The 13,563-nt window shown below is 41.9% G+C and overlaps 1 protein-coding gene across 2 annotated transcripts in view; it reads right to left on the reverse strand.

Annotated features, from left to right (window-relative positions):
- The window catches only part of LOC137425368 (putative ATP-dependent RNA helicase an3), a 76,836-nt gene that overhangs the window by 7,988 nt on the left and 55,285 nt on the right, over positions 1 to 13,563 (reverse strand). For both annotated transcript variants that reach the window (XM_078776590.1, XM_068113737.2), the window contains 7 exons: positions 4,032 to 4,130; positions 3,611 to 3,771; positions 3,319 to 3,463; positions 3,021 to 3,165; positions 2,662 to 2,843; positions 2,270 to 2,387; positions 1,972 to 2,125 (listed from right to left, as the gene is read on the reverse strand). In XM_078776590.1, the coding sequence (XP_078632716.1) occupies positions 1,972 to 2,125; positions 2,270 to 2,387; positions 2,662 to 2,843; positions 3,021 to 3,165; positions 3,319 to 3,463; positions 3,611 to 3,771; positions 4,032 to 4,130 (1,004 nt within the window). The remainder of the gene's footprint in view (positions 1 to 1,971; positions 2,126 to 2,269; positions 2,388 to 2,661; positions 2,844 to 3,020; positions 3,166 to 3,318; positions 3,464 to 3,610; positions 3,772 to 4,031; positions 4,131 to 13,563) is intronic.

Here is a 13,563-nt window from a genome sequence, read left to right on the forward strand (position 1 = left end):
AGCACTCCATTCAAAACCGTTAAGGAACGGCTGGCTTGGCAAGCGCCAGCTAGCTGCTTGGAAAATGAGCACACCTCGGTCTTCCTCCCTTTCAGTTTTGTGTCAAACAGCAGGAAAATTGGGTTTCATTCGTGGCTTTCAAAACAAAACCTTAATTGGTGGGTTTCAAAAGGCCGCTACCAAAAACGCCACTTTTTTCATGGCAGGAAGGGTCACGATATTTACCCAACCCTTGTGGGGTATATAGATTACAGTAGATCTTCGCTCAGTTCTGCAAGTAAAACTTACCTCACCCATGTCGGGATTCCTCCAAATTTCTTTGTTTAATGTTATATACAGCATTAACGAATGTTAAAAAAGCTAATCTCATATGTGTTTGTGTTTTATAATATTTTACAAGCCCGGCTACGCCGCTGTTAGACTTTTGGTCTTTTTATTATTATTACTGATACCATAGCCGCTTCTGGTGGCCGTTGGCTATAGAGAGCACATGCATGCAATCTATCTGTGAGATATACTCTTGGGAGTGGGGGGTGGTGCGACCACACCAGATGTGGAATTCACAGTGCACTGGTAATCATTTCGCCAACCTTGGGAGTATGGCAGGCTGAGTCAATCCCACGTGGGGTTAATTCAAAGGCAGACTACGATTCGAACTTAAGGACCATAGGATCTGAAGACAAGATGGCCACCCTCACCGTTAAGCCAACACCAGGCTATAACAAGTCCAGTATGAAAAAAGATGTAGTAATAAGGGCGGAGGCATATTGGTCGATATCGCAATGTCAAAGAGTACCACCCTAGTTTTTCCGGGAGTGGTCGAGTAATATGTATTTTGAAATCGTATGTTGAGGTTGTAGTGACTTGCTGTCAACAACACAGATTTAATTATTATAGTGTTTACACCTACTATTAAAATTAACGTTTACTATTAAAAAGATTGCTTTGCACAGCTTTATTACAACACAGCCGTGTTGAGGCCTCGAGTGAGTATGTTGCTAATACGTTGCCTGGATTTTTTCCCAGGCTCGATCGAGCAATATGTTTTGGGAAGATTTTATGTTGAGGTTTTCGTGATTTGTTGTATTTTAAAAAATAAAACAAACAAAAAAGATTGCCCCATGGGGGTCTGACAGCTATTTATTTCCCTACAGTTTCTGAGATTTGAAAATTAATTTCCTGAATTTGAGGTGAAACCCCATTTTTCATCCTCTGGCAGGTGGTTCTGGATGGCGATCACAACCCCATTAGACCTTAATGTTCTGATGTATCATACCAAATTTGGTCCATATTGGTCATGTAGTTTGAGAGGAAAGTATATGTTTCAGTGAATATGAGGGATTAGGGAGAGAGGCCGTGGCCACCTTTCCAGAGGAGATATGGCCATGAGGAGCACAACTTAAGGTTAGGCCATGGTCAGTTTGGTCTGGATCCAGTTGGTTTCTGAGAAGAAGATTTTTGAATGAAATACCAATATTTGGGGCAAAACCTCTCTTCCACCCACCTTAAATGTGCGGATCCGGATATTGAGCACAAACCCATGAGACCTTATTGTCCTATTTATTGCACCAAATTTGATCTGTATCGCTCAGGTAGATTGTAGATGTTTAATGTTTAATGTTTAATGTAGTTGTGCAGAAGATGTTTAATGAAAGAGGCATTCGAGGAGGGGGCCTGTGGCCCTGGCAAGAAATATTTAAATACTTATTATATTGAATTTCCCCGGGCAGCACCGGGTACTTCGGTTAGTATTATTTTAAACACCAATATGGAGCCATTTCTCTTTTAAACAATGATCAAAGGATCGAGGAGAAGCTTGTACATGAAGTAGAACGACACAGGAAAACGTGAATTACGAGGACGTTAAGAAACAATAGATAGATTAACACAAGATATGGGATTCAAACGTAGGATTCTATTCAATCAATATGAGCTACGTAAGTAAAGGCACCACCAAACAGGCAAACCCACCTGCGGCCTCGACCCCAACCAGCGCTGCTGCGCCCTTGACCGAACCCCAAGCCCTCAAGCCAGCTGGGCATCTCCTGCTTGGCTTCGACCAAGAGTTCTAGCAAGTCACGGCTCAAGTTAGAGTTCTTCATATTGAAGAAGGACGTGGCGAGGCCTGGCAAAAAACACAAGTCGACCATGGGGTCACCGCCTATCAAGACCGGCAATGAATGATCTTTAGGATCTCGATTACTTCAGAATAAAGCACTGCTCACGATTGTACTCACATCGAAGCAAAGTAAGACACCGGATAGCTTACCAAGGTTCCCGACACGTCCTGTACGGCCAATCCTGTGCACGTATTCCTCAATGTCACTCGGGAGGTCAAAGTTGATCACGTGCTTGACGTTGGAAATGTCCAGTCCACGGGCAGCAACCTGAGTAGGTTGGCACAGAAAGAGAGACCCAGACAAGTGGGAAATGATAGACATTTTTGTGTTTGTCCAATCCAACTCGGCAGCAATCGTCAATTGTAGCAAGTCGATGATCTCTCAAAAAAAAACCCTTAACATACGTTGCTCGTTTGACTCCAATCCTGTCCATTTGCTCATCCAATGTTTGGCTGGTCACCATCTAACCCACTTGCGTTTATCATAATCATAATGGTGTGAAGGACTAGTATAGACAAGACTTCAGAAAAAGGGAACTTACTGCAGTGGCTACCAGGATGGGACATCTGCCGGAACGGAACTGCTGCAGAGCATCCTCTCTGTCCCGTTGTGATCTGTCCCCGTGGATACTCGTTGAAGGGTAGCCTTCATTGTACAGGAAACCCTCCAAAGCATCAGCTCCACGCTTGGTCTCCACAAACACCAGTGTGCGAGACTCCATGCCTAGAGCATGCCCAGAAAATGTTTTTTTCCTCATTTGCTGAGTAGGTTACGAGTGAGTAAAGTAAAGATTGGCCATTAGGAGTAAAGAAGTTATGAGAAAAAATTATTTCTAGATTGGCCAGAAGGAGGAGGTCAGAGCACAAGATCAAACTTTGGAAACAAAATCAGTTGCGTCACCTGTAGCATTGAGCAGGTCCAGCAAGAAGGACCTCTTGTCTTCTTCCTCAACCCACACAACCTTCTGAGTGATATTCTCAGAAGTAGATCCAACACGTCCAACGGCAAGGAATATGTAGTCATCGAGAAAATCACGTGCAAGAAGCTACAGAGGCAGGTAATGATAATGGGTCGTGAACGAACTCATTACCTCGATTACGATCAGTCTTTTGGTGCATCAAACAATTCGAATTTTGGATTTTCTTTTTAAGGGTTCATAAAAGCTCAGCCGTGCCCATCAACAGTATTGGAAACACACCTGTATCTCCTTGGGGAACGTGGCACTGAACATTAAAGTTTGACGCACACCACGTGTGGGCATCACATCCTGCTCCACAATCTTGCGGATCTGTGGCTCAAATCCCATGTCCAGCATCCGGTCAGCCTCATCCAGGACCAGGTACCTAAGTGGTGTGCACGTGCATTACTTTGGTGCGCCCAGGTGTGCACATGCATTACTTTGGTGCCCCAGGTGTGCACGTGCATTACTTTTCTGCCACTTCTGCACTCAACGCTTCCAGAGCAGAATAAAAAGCACAAAACAAACTCACTTGCAGTACTCGAGGCCAATCTTGGAACGTTCCATCATATCTACAAGGCGACCAGGTGTGGCGACCAGCAGGTGGCAGCCTCGCTCAAGTTCCCTGATTTGCTGCCCAATATCAGCGCCTCCATAGACCACGCAGGGACGCACGCACGAACGGTACGAGAACTGTTATGGTATTAAAGAAGTTACGAGGCAAGGGTTAGAGAGTCCGTGATCAAGAAAATGCTGCTGCAATAATTAATTCAACAAATGCATTTTGATTCTGAGTAATGGATGAAATTTTTTTTTAAATTAAACAAAAGGCAAGCTGATAAAAACAGGTGCAAAACAGACATCAGAAATGCTTTTTTTCAGCATACAAACGGTAGTCATTTTCTGGCATTTCATGAAAGTTTGTACATGTGCTCATGCATATAATTGAATACCTTTCGAGCTTCATCGTAGATCTGTGAAGCCAACTCGCGTGTGGGTGCCAGTATCAGGGCGAGTGGAAACTGCTTTCTCCGCCCAAAGCGGGACATGTCCTGCAAAGCATCCCAACAAGATTGTGTTCGTATCCATGAGGAAATGTGGCGCTGTCTTGCTTCATACAACCTGCTCAAAATTCCTGCACATTTAGGTAGGGATAACCATGAATAGAATAGAGTGGTGTAGATTCGCGATAATGTGTTTTGAAGTTTAAATTACAAGTAGACAGGAAGAAGAAAAATCATATACTATACACAGTCGTGGCAAAAATATTGGCACCCTTGCACTTTTTTCAAACAATGCACCATTTCTTCCAGAAAATTGTTGAAATTAAAAAATATTTTGGTATCCACATATGTATTTCTTTGGTTTTCAGTGGAACAAAACAAAAAGCTGAAAAAATTACGAAATCTTAGCTTATTCCACACAGAAATCAAAAAATGGCCCGGACAATATTATTGCCACCTTTTATATGTTGTTAGAAATAATTAGATTTCAAGCAGGTGATTCTCTTTTACTTTGGAATTGAAGTCACCTGTGATGAGTTGCAGGTGCCTGCAATATAAAAATCACTCATTCAACCAATTTGAAAAGAGAAATGGAGTCATTCTGCTGTTTTGTGTCAGTGTGTACCACAATGAGCATGGAGAAAAGAAAGAAAACCTGAGAATTGTATGAGTAGATCAGACACAAGATTGTAGTCAAGCCTGGATAATCTCAAGGCTACAAGTCCATCTCCAGAGACCTTGATGTTCCTGTGTCCACTGTACGCAATGTTATCAGGAATTTGATTGAAGGCTTATGGCACTGTAGCCAATCCCTCTGGATGTGGCCGCAATAAAAAAACTTGATCGAAGATTGCAGCGAAGGATTGTTTGAATGGTGGAAAAAGCACCTCGATCAACTGCCAAACAGATTCAAGCTGACCTTCAGACACAAGGTATGACAGTTTCAGCTCGCACCATCAGTCACCAACTCAATGAAAGGGGGTTCGATGGTAGGAGACCTAGGAGGACCCCACCACTAAGAAAGCCCGACTGGAGTTTGTAAAACACCAGAACAACCCAAAATCCTTCTGGGAGAATGTCCTGTGGACAGATGAGACCAAATTGGAGCTTTTTGATAAAGCACATAATCTCTATGCTTACAGAAAACAAAGTGAAGCCTTCAAAGAAAAGAACACCTCCCTGCAGTCAAACATGGAGGAGGTTCAGTGATGTTTTGGGGTTGCTGTACTGCCTCTGGCATTGGGTGCCTTGAATGTGTACATGGCATCATGAAATCAGGAGATTACCAAGGCATTTTGGAGCGCAATGTTCAACCCAGTGTCAGAAGGATGGGTCTCCGTCGAAAGTCATGGATCTTGCAGCAGGACAATGACCCCAAACACACTTCAAAAAGCACCCATGAATGGTTCAAGACAAAACGCTGGCTTGTTCTGAAGTGGCCAGCAATGAGTCCAGATCTAAATCCCATTGAACACCTGTGGGGAGATCTGAAAACAGCAGTTGGGAGAAGGCACCCGTCAAATATGTGAGAATTGGAGCAGTTTGCACAAGAAGAGTGGGTCAAACTGCCAGTAGAGAGGTGTAGGAAGCTCATTCATGGCTACAGGAAGTGCTTGACTGCAGTAATTTTGTCCAAAGGCCGTGCTACCAAATATTACGTCTCGGGTGTCAATAATTTTGTCAATGCCATTTCTTTTTATTATCTGATTTAAAAGGATATATGAAGTTCTGAATCAAAAACAAAGGTTCTGTAATATTAACAGTGAAATAAAGAATTGCGGAGACCAAATACTTTTGTCAATTTCAACTTATTTTTGGAGAAAATTGTGAGATGTTTGAAAAAAGTGCAAGGGTGCCAATATTTTTGGGACTGTGTATGTGTGTGTGTGTGTGTATGTATGTATGTATGTATGTGTATGTATGTATATGTATGTATGTATGTATGTATGTATGTATGTATGTATGTATATATAACAGAAATGTTGGAAACTCCACAGTCTCATTTGTATTAAATAAATAATCGGGAGATTAAATCAGATGCGGACGTAGCTTCAGGACGGTCGATCTTTAATTCTCGACAAGCTTTCGACCAACAAAGGTCTTCTTCTTAGTCTACAGAAACAACAGGCATGTATATCAGACAAGTATGTCTAGTGATATGTGGATAAGATGTGTGATATGTGTAGGAGATGCATACAGAAATAAGAGCCACGCTAAAGCTCACTCACCGTCCCCAAGTTCAGCGGAAGTGAAGCGCAGCTTACAGTTACCATTCACGTGCATATACAAATATATACATACATACATACATACATAAACACACAAGCATATATTCATATACCATTTATATTTATATAAGTATGAATACACTACCTACATTTGTAAAGGCAGAATGAATGAATGAGTGAATGAGTGAATGAATGGGTTATGGTTAATGATTTGATTGGGTTGATGTTGAAACATTCTTTAATCATCAAAATTTATGCCATGAGGGATTTTTGTCCGAAGTTTATGTATCCAAAAGGACTCACGTTTCAGAATCGTGGTGTGTGATCGATTTGTAATTGATTCAATGGCAGATATTTGAATGTCATTGATCGAGTGATCCGGTTGATTAAAGTGTATTGTGTAAGGTAGAGATTTGCCCTGACTGGTGTGGAAGTTATTGATTTCTGACCGGGTGTTATTAAATCGTGTGTCGAGTGTATTCTCAGTTTTTCCAACATATTGTTTGGTGCACTTTTGGCAAGTGATTCGGTATATGTCCCATGCAGATTTGCAGTTCATATAGGAGGTGATGGGGAATTTTTGTTCAGTGCTAGAACTACAAAATTTGTTTCCTTCTGGTAAATGCTTGTGAATAATACATTTGTTTGCTGTGCATTTATAGAAGCCAGGGATCCTAGTTTCTTTGTTGTGGGGCTGTGGGTGCTTTGCTTTCACCAAAAGGTCCCTGAGTGTCCGACCACGTCGCAATGATGTTTGTGGAGGTTGAGGAAATGTGGTGCCGAGTGTTTCTGATTGATGGAGGAGAGGAAGGGCCTTATTCAAAATACTTGGCAATTGGGATGAGGATGGAGAGTAGGTGGTTTCCAGTGGGACACGGTTAGTTTCAGGTTTGGGTTTGTAAGTCAGAAGGTCTGCTCTCGGTATGCGTTTTGCTCGGTTTATTACTTCTTTCACAGAGTGAGGGTCATAGTTTCTTGCAATGAAGTGTGTTTCTCATTGGCAGAGAGAAGTTTCTTCTGCCATTTTTGTTGAGCAAATGCATCTTACTCTGAGTGCTTGACTGTATGGTATGCTTGCAATTGTATGTTTAGGATGAGATGAAGAAGGGAGAAGGTAAGAGTGAGTGTCTGTTGGTTTGGTGTATAGTTCTGTTTCGAGTCTGTTATTTTGAAGTGTGAGTGATGTGTCTAGAAAGTGAACTTCGGACTGTGAGCTGTCGAATGTAAACTTGATGGTCGGATGAATCAAATTTAATTCATTTTGGAATTGTGTGAGACTACGGGGGGGATTTTGACCAGATGAACTGGATGTCATCAATATAACGTACCCAGGATTTTTCCAAGATGCCGTGATGAGGTTCTGCATAGATCTTGGCCTCTATCATTCCCAAGAAGATGTTGGCGTACGATGGTGCAACAGGGGTACCCATAGCGGTACCTTGAGTTTGAATGTAATGTCGTCCGTTGAATTGGAAATTATTCAGTTTGAGTGTCAGTTCTAATTGGCACATAAGGTCTTGAGTAGGTGGTATTGGGGACTTGTCGTGTATCTAGTGCTTTGCGGCATGCAGACAGGCCTTCTGAATGTGGAATATTAGTGTAGAGGGATGTAACATCTGCTGTGACTAAAATGGTTTGGGAGTTGAAAGGTGAGTATATTCTGTTCAATCCTTGGCTGTGGGTCAGAAAACTGGTTGTGTCCTTCAGGTATGAGGAGAGATTCATCACGAGAGGACGTAAATGACAGTCAACAAATTTTGATATTAGAACAGTTGAACATGTGCAGCCAGATACGATTGGTCTACCTGGATTGTTTACCTTGTGTATTTTAGGAAGAAAATAAAGTTTAGGGCAATGAGGATCTTTCGGAACCAAGCGAGATTTGATGGTTTTATTCACTTGAATAGAATCTACTACCCTTTTAACATCTTCAAGATGTAAAAGGGTAAGGTCGGATGGGAGCTCTTTGTAAGTATCACTATGTAGTTGACGATTACCTTCTGCAACGTAATCGGAAGTCGACATAATGACAATAGCAGTACCTTTATCTGCTGGCTTTATGACTATCTTTTCATTATTTTGGAGATTGTGAAGTGCTCGTCGCTCTGCCTTTGTAAGATTGTCCTTATGTCTGGAACATTATATTTTTGTGCCACCTTTTCAATTTCATTGCTCACTTGTTCCATATAGACATGTAGATATGTAGATATGGATTGTCAACACGTGGTGTCCAGGTGCTTTTTGGTTTGGGTAAGGTGAGTTGTGGTGTATTAGTATCGGTGTGTGTGATTGTATGGGTGTTTGTTGGTGTTGTCTGTTGTGGTGTTGATGGTGCTGGGTGTACTTCAGCAAAGCGTGCCTTTAATGTAATTCGCTTACAGAAATCTTTTAAATCCTCTTTCAATTGTAATTGGTCTATTTGTGGAGCGATTGGCAAAAATTTTAAACCCCGAGAGAGCAGGTTTATTTCTGCCTCACTGAGGGAATGATTGGAAAGATTGATGATCCCGAGTTTAGGTAGATCCACAAGTTTGGTTGCAGAAGAAGTTCTATTGTTGTTGGTTTGACTATTTTCAACCTCCGCTGTGTTTATTCCCTTGGAGGAACGGTTCTGTATGCCATGATGTCTGTGGTTTGTGTATTGTTTTTTACGATAATGTCGATTTTTGTGTTTATGCTTAAGTTGGTCAGAAGTGCTTGGAGAAGTGGTTGGAGTGGTTGGAAGTGGTCGGAGAAGTGGTTGGAGAAGTGGTTGGAGAAGTGGTTGTAGTGGTTGGTCAGAAGTGGTTGGAGTGAAGTGGTTGAAGTGGTTGGGAGTGGTGGTTGGAGTTACCTGTTTATTGTTTACAATGGGTGTATTCTCTTGAGATGATTTTATTTCATTTCATCACGTTTAAGTTTCCTTTCCTTAACTTTAACAATGTAGTGTTTAGCAGCCATTAGCTTGTCATTGAACAACAACAACAACAACCACAACGATGTATGCCTGACCACCACGATCAACGAACAACTTCAACAATTGATGCAAAAAAGACAAAGACATGAACGACACCTCACTTACCTAAACGAATATAAACAACGAGGGATCGTACCTAAAGGTCTCCTCATTAAAAAACGATCTTGCTTCGCAACTCAAACCAATGATGACGTCACCACTGTGCGTTGGAATCTACTGCTATGGAACAATGCTCAACAACTACTGGAGATTGTAACAACACAAGTAAAAATAAAATTAATCAAATTGAATGAGAACATCAGCCAAAAGAAGGAGGATATGTGGAGGAATGTGAATCCTGGACAACACCACCACATAATGTGTTCATTCAATGATAAGCTAATGGCTGCTAAACACTACATTGTTAAAGTTAAGGAAAGGAAACTTAAACGTGATGAAATGTTGTGCAAGCATAAAAAAACCATCTCAAGAGAAGACACCCATTGTAAACAATAACCAGGTAACTCCAACCACCACTCCCAACCACATCAACCACTTCACTCCAACCACTACAACCACTTCTCCAACCACTTCCAACCACTCCAACCACTTCTGACCAACTTAAGCATAAACACAAAAATCGACATTATCGTAAAAAACAATACACAAGCCGCAGACATCATTACATACAGAACCGTTCCTCCATGGAAATAAACATAGCTGAGGTTGAAAATAGTCAAACCAACAACAATATAACTTCTACGACAACCAAACGTGTGGATCTACTGTTACGGATTCGTCACTTCCGTTGTTGTGGTTTTCATCCACTGTCAACATTTTTGATTCCATGTACTATTATTGTTGTTGTTTAAGGGAGATAGAGGTTACTATTTTCAAAAGGTAAAAAAGTTAATGTTTTAAATGAAACCGGAACCGAACGACGACGAAGAGGAGGAGAGAAAGGCGGAGCAAGTGAGTCGGGGATGAAGCCGAGCTCCTTCGGGGTCTGGAGCAAACGTTGACGAACGGAGGTCACTCGCGAACTTCGGGTTTCCCGGGAAAGGGATTCTTGCGACAGAGTTGTTATCGCTGTGACAGATCAACCTGCGTGTCAGGTTTTGGCGGTTGATTCCGAGGAGAATCATCGTCATGCCGTTACGCCTCGAGAACGGGCCGTCGGCAATTTTGAATCACACGCTTTGCGCATCGCGCAAGGTTTTTCGCCTCGCTTCAACCATTTTCACCGCATCCAGACGTTTATCTGGTGTGTGTGTGTGTGTGTCACGTGGATTTTGAAGGTAAATCTGCGGTTCGCCGGTTTGGAGCTGTGAAACGTCCATACCCGAGGGTGTGATTTCCCAGTCGCCTGGAGGGCGCCTTTGGATTTCCCCGTCGCCTTGAGGGCACCTTTGCGCAGCTGTGACTGTCATCCGAACGGGATTCTGGTCTCGATTGGACATCGTTCTGACGATCGCTGGAGCGGATCGACTTGGGCTTGATGCCGGAATAGAGACATAGGGGAATGTTCTTCTTTTCGCTCACTTGGAGCACAGTGAGTTATATTGTATGAAACTGATGGTACCATCATAGGAAATATATATTGGTTGTACAATTGATTACTATTGTTGTTGTACTGTTATTCTTGTGTGATCTTAATACAATATTGTTTGTTGGTAACAATTGGTGTGGCTTCACCATTGATCTTTGACATACAGAATAACACATATTTCTGCCGTGACTCCTCTCGGGGCTCGGAGGTACACCGTGACCGGGGGTTGGGGAGGAGCACGTAACACTACGGAACCTCGGGATCATCAATCTTTCCAATCATTCCCTCAGTGAGGCGGAAATAAACCTTCTCTCTAAGGGTTTAAAATTTTGCCCAATCACTCCACAAATAGACCAATTACAATTGAAAGAGGATTTAAAAGATTTCTGTAGGCGAATGACATTAAAGGCACACTTTGCTAAAGTACACCCAGCCCCATCAGCACCACAACAGACAACACCAACAAACACGCATACAATCACGTACACCGATACTAATACACCACAACTCACCTTACCCAAACCAAAAAGCACCTGGACACCACGTGTTGACAATCCATATCTACATGTCCATATGGAACAAGTGAGCAATGAAATTGAAAAGGTGGCACAAAAATATAATTGTTCCAGACATAAGGACAATCTTACAAAGGCAGAGCGACGAGCACTTCACAATCTCCAAAATAATGAAAAGATAGTCATAAAGCCAGCAGATAAAGGTACTGCCATTGTCATTATGTCGACTACCGATTGCCTTGCAGAAGGTAATCATCAACTACATAGTGATACTTACAAAGAGCTCCCATCCGAACCTACCCTTTTACATCTTGAAGAGGTTAAAAGGGTAGTGGATTCTATTTAAGTGAATAAAACCATCAAATCTCGCTTGGTTCCTAAAGATCCTCATTGCCCTAACCTTTTTTTCTTCCTAAAATACACAAGGTAAACAATCCAGGTAGACCAATTGTATCTGGCTGCACATGTCCAACTGTTCTAATATCAAAATTTGTTGACTCATTTACGTCCTCTCGTGATGAATCTCTCCTCATACCTGAAGGACACAACCAGTTTTCTGACCCACATCCAAGGATTGAACAGAATATACTCACCTTTCAACTCCCAAACCATTTTAGTCACAGCAGATGTTACATCCCTCTACACTAATATTCCACATTCAGAAGGCCTGTCTGCATGCCGCAAAGCACGACATACACGATAAGTCCCAATACCACCTACTCAAGACCTTATGTGTCGATTAGAACTGACACTCAAACTGAATAATTTCTAATTCAACGGACGACATTACATTCAAACTTGAGGTACCGCGATGGGTACCCCTGTTGCACCATCGTACGCCAACATCTCCATGGGAATGATAGAGACCAAGATCTATGCACAACCTCATCACGGCATCTTGGAAAAATCCTGGGTACGTTATATTGATGACATCCAGTTCATCTGGTCAAAATCCCCCCCAGTAGTCTCACAAAATTCCAAAATGAATTAAATTTGATTCATCCGACCATCAAGTTCACATTCGACAGCTCACAGTCCGAAGTTCACTTTCTAGACATCACTCACACATCAAGATAAAAGACTCGAAACAGAACTATACACCAAACCAACAGACACTCACTCTTACCTTCTCCCTTATTCATCTCATCCTAAACATACAATTGCAAGCACACCATACAGTCAAGCAATCAGAGTAAGACGCATTTGCTCAACAAAAATGGCAGAAGAAACTTCTCTCTGCCAATGAGAAACACACTTCATTGCAAGAAACTATGACGCTCACTCTGTGAAAGAAGCAATAAACCGAGCAAAACGCATACCGAGAGCAGACCTTCTGACTTACAAACCCAAACCTGCAACTAACCGTGTCCCACTGGTAACCACTGACTCTCCTACCTCATCCCAATTGCCAAGTATTTTGAATAAGGCCCTTCCTCTCCTCCATCAATCAGAAACACTCGGCACCACATTTCCTCAACCTCCACGAACATCATTTCGACGTGGTCAGACACTCATGGACCTTTTGGTAAAAACAAAGCACCCACAGCCCCACAACAAAGAAACTAGGATCCCTGGCTTCTATAAATGCACAACAAACAAATGTATTATTCACAAGCATTTACCAGAAGGAAACAAATTTTGTAGGAAGCAGCACTGAACAAAAATTCCCCATCACATCCGATATGAACTGCAAATCTACATGGGTCATATACCTAATCACTTGCCAAAAGTGCACCAAATAATATGTTGTAAAAACTGAGAATACACTCGACACACGATTTAATAACACCCGGTCAGAAATCAATAACTTCCACACCAGTCAGGGCAAATCTCTACCTTACACGATACACTTTAATAAACTGGATCACTCTATAAATGACATTCAAATCTCTGCCAGTGAATCAATTACAAATCGATCACACACCACGATTCTGAAACGTGAGTCCTTTTGGATACGTAAACTTCGGACAAAAATCCCTCATGGCATAAATTTTGATGATTAAAGAATGTTTCAACATCAACCCAATCAAATCATTAACCGTAACCCATTCATTCATTCTGCCTTTACATATGTAGGTAGTGTATTCATACTTGTATAAATATAAATGGTATATGAATATATGCTTGTGTGTTTATGTATGTATGTATGAATATATTTGTATATGCACGTGCACAATTTGTAACGTGAACGGTAACTGTAAGCTGCGCTTCACTTCCGCTGAACTTGGGGACGGCGAGTGAGCTTTAGCATGGC

This window comes from Myxine glutinosa, chromosome 4 (genome assembly GCF_964187855.1).
Source record: "Myxine glutinosa chromosome 4, kmMyxGlut1.1, whole genome shotgun sequence".
In the NCBI taxonomy this organism is placed as follows: domain Eukaryota; kingdom Metazoa; phylum Chordata; class Myxini; order Myxiniformes; family Myxinidae; genus Myxine; species Myxine glutinosa.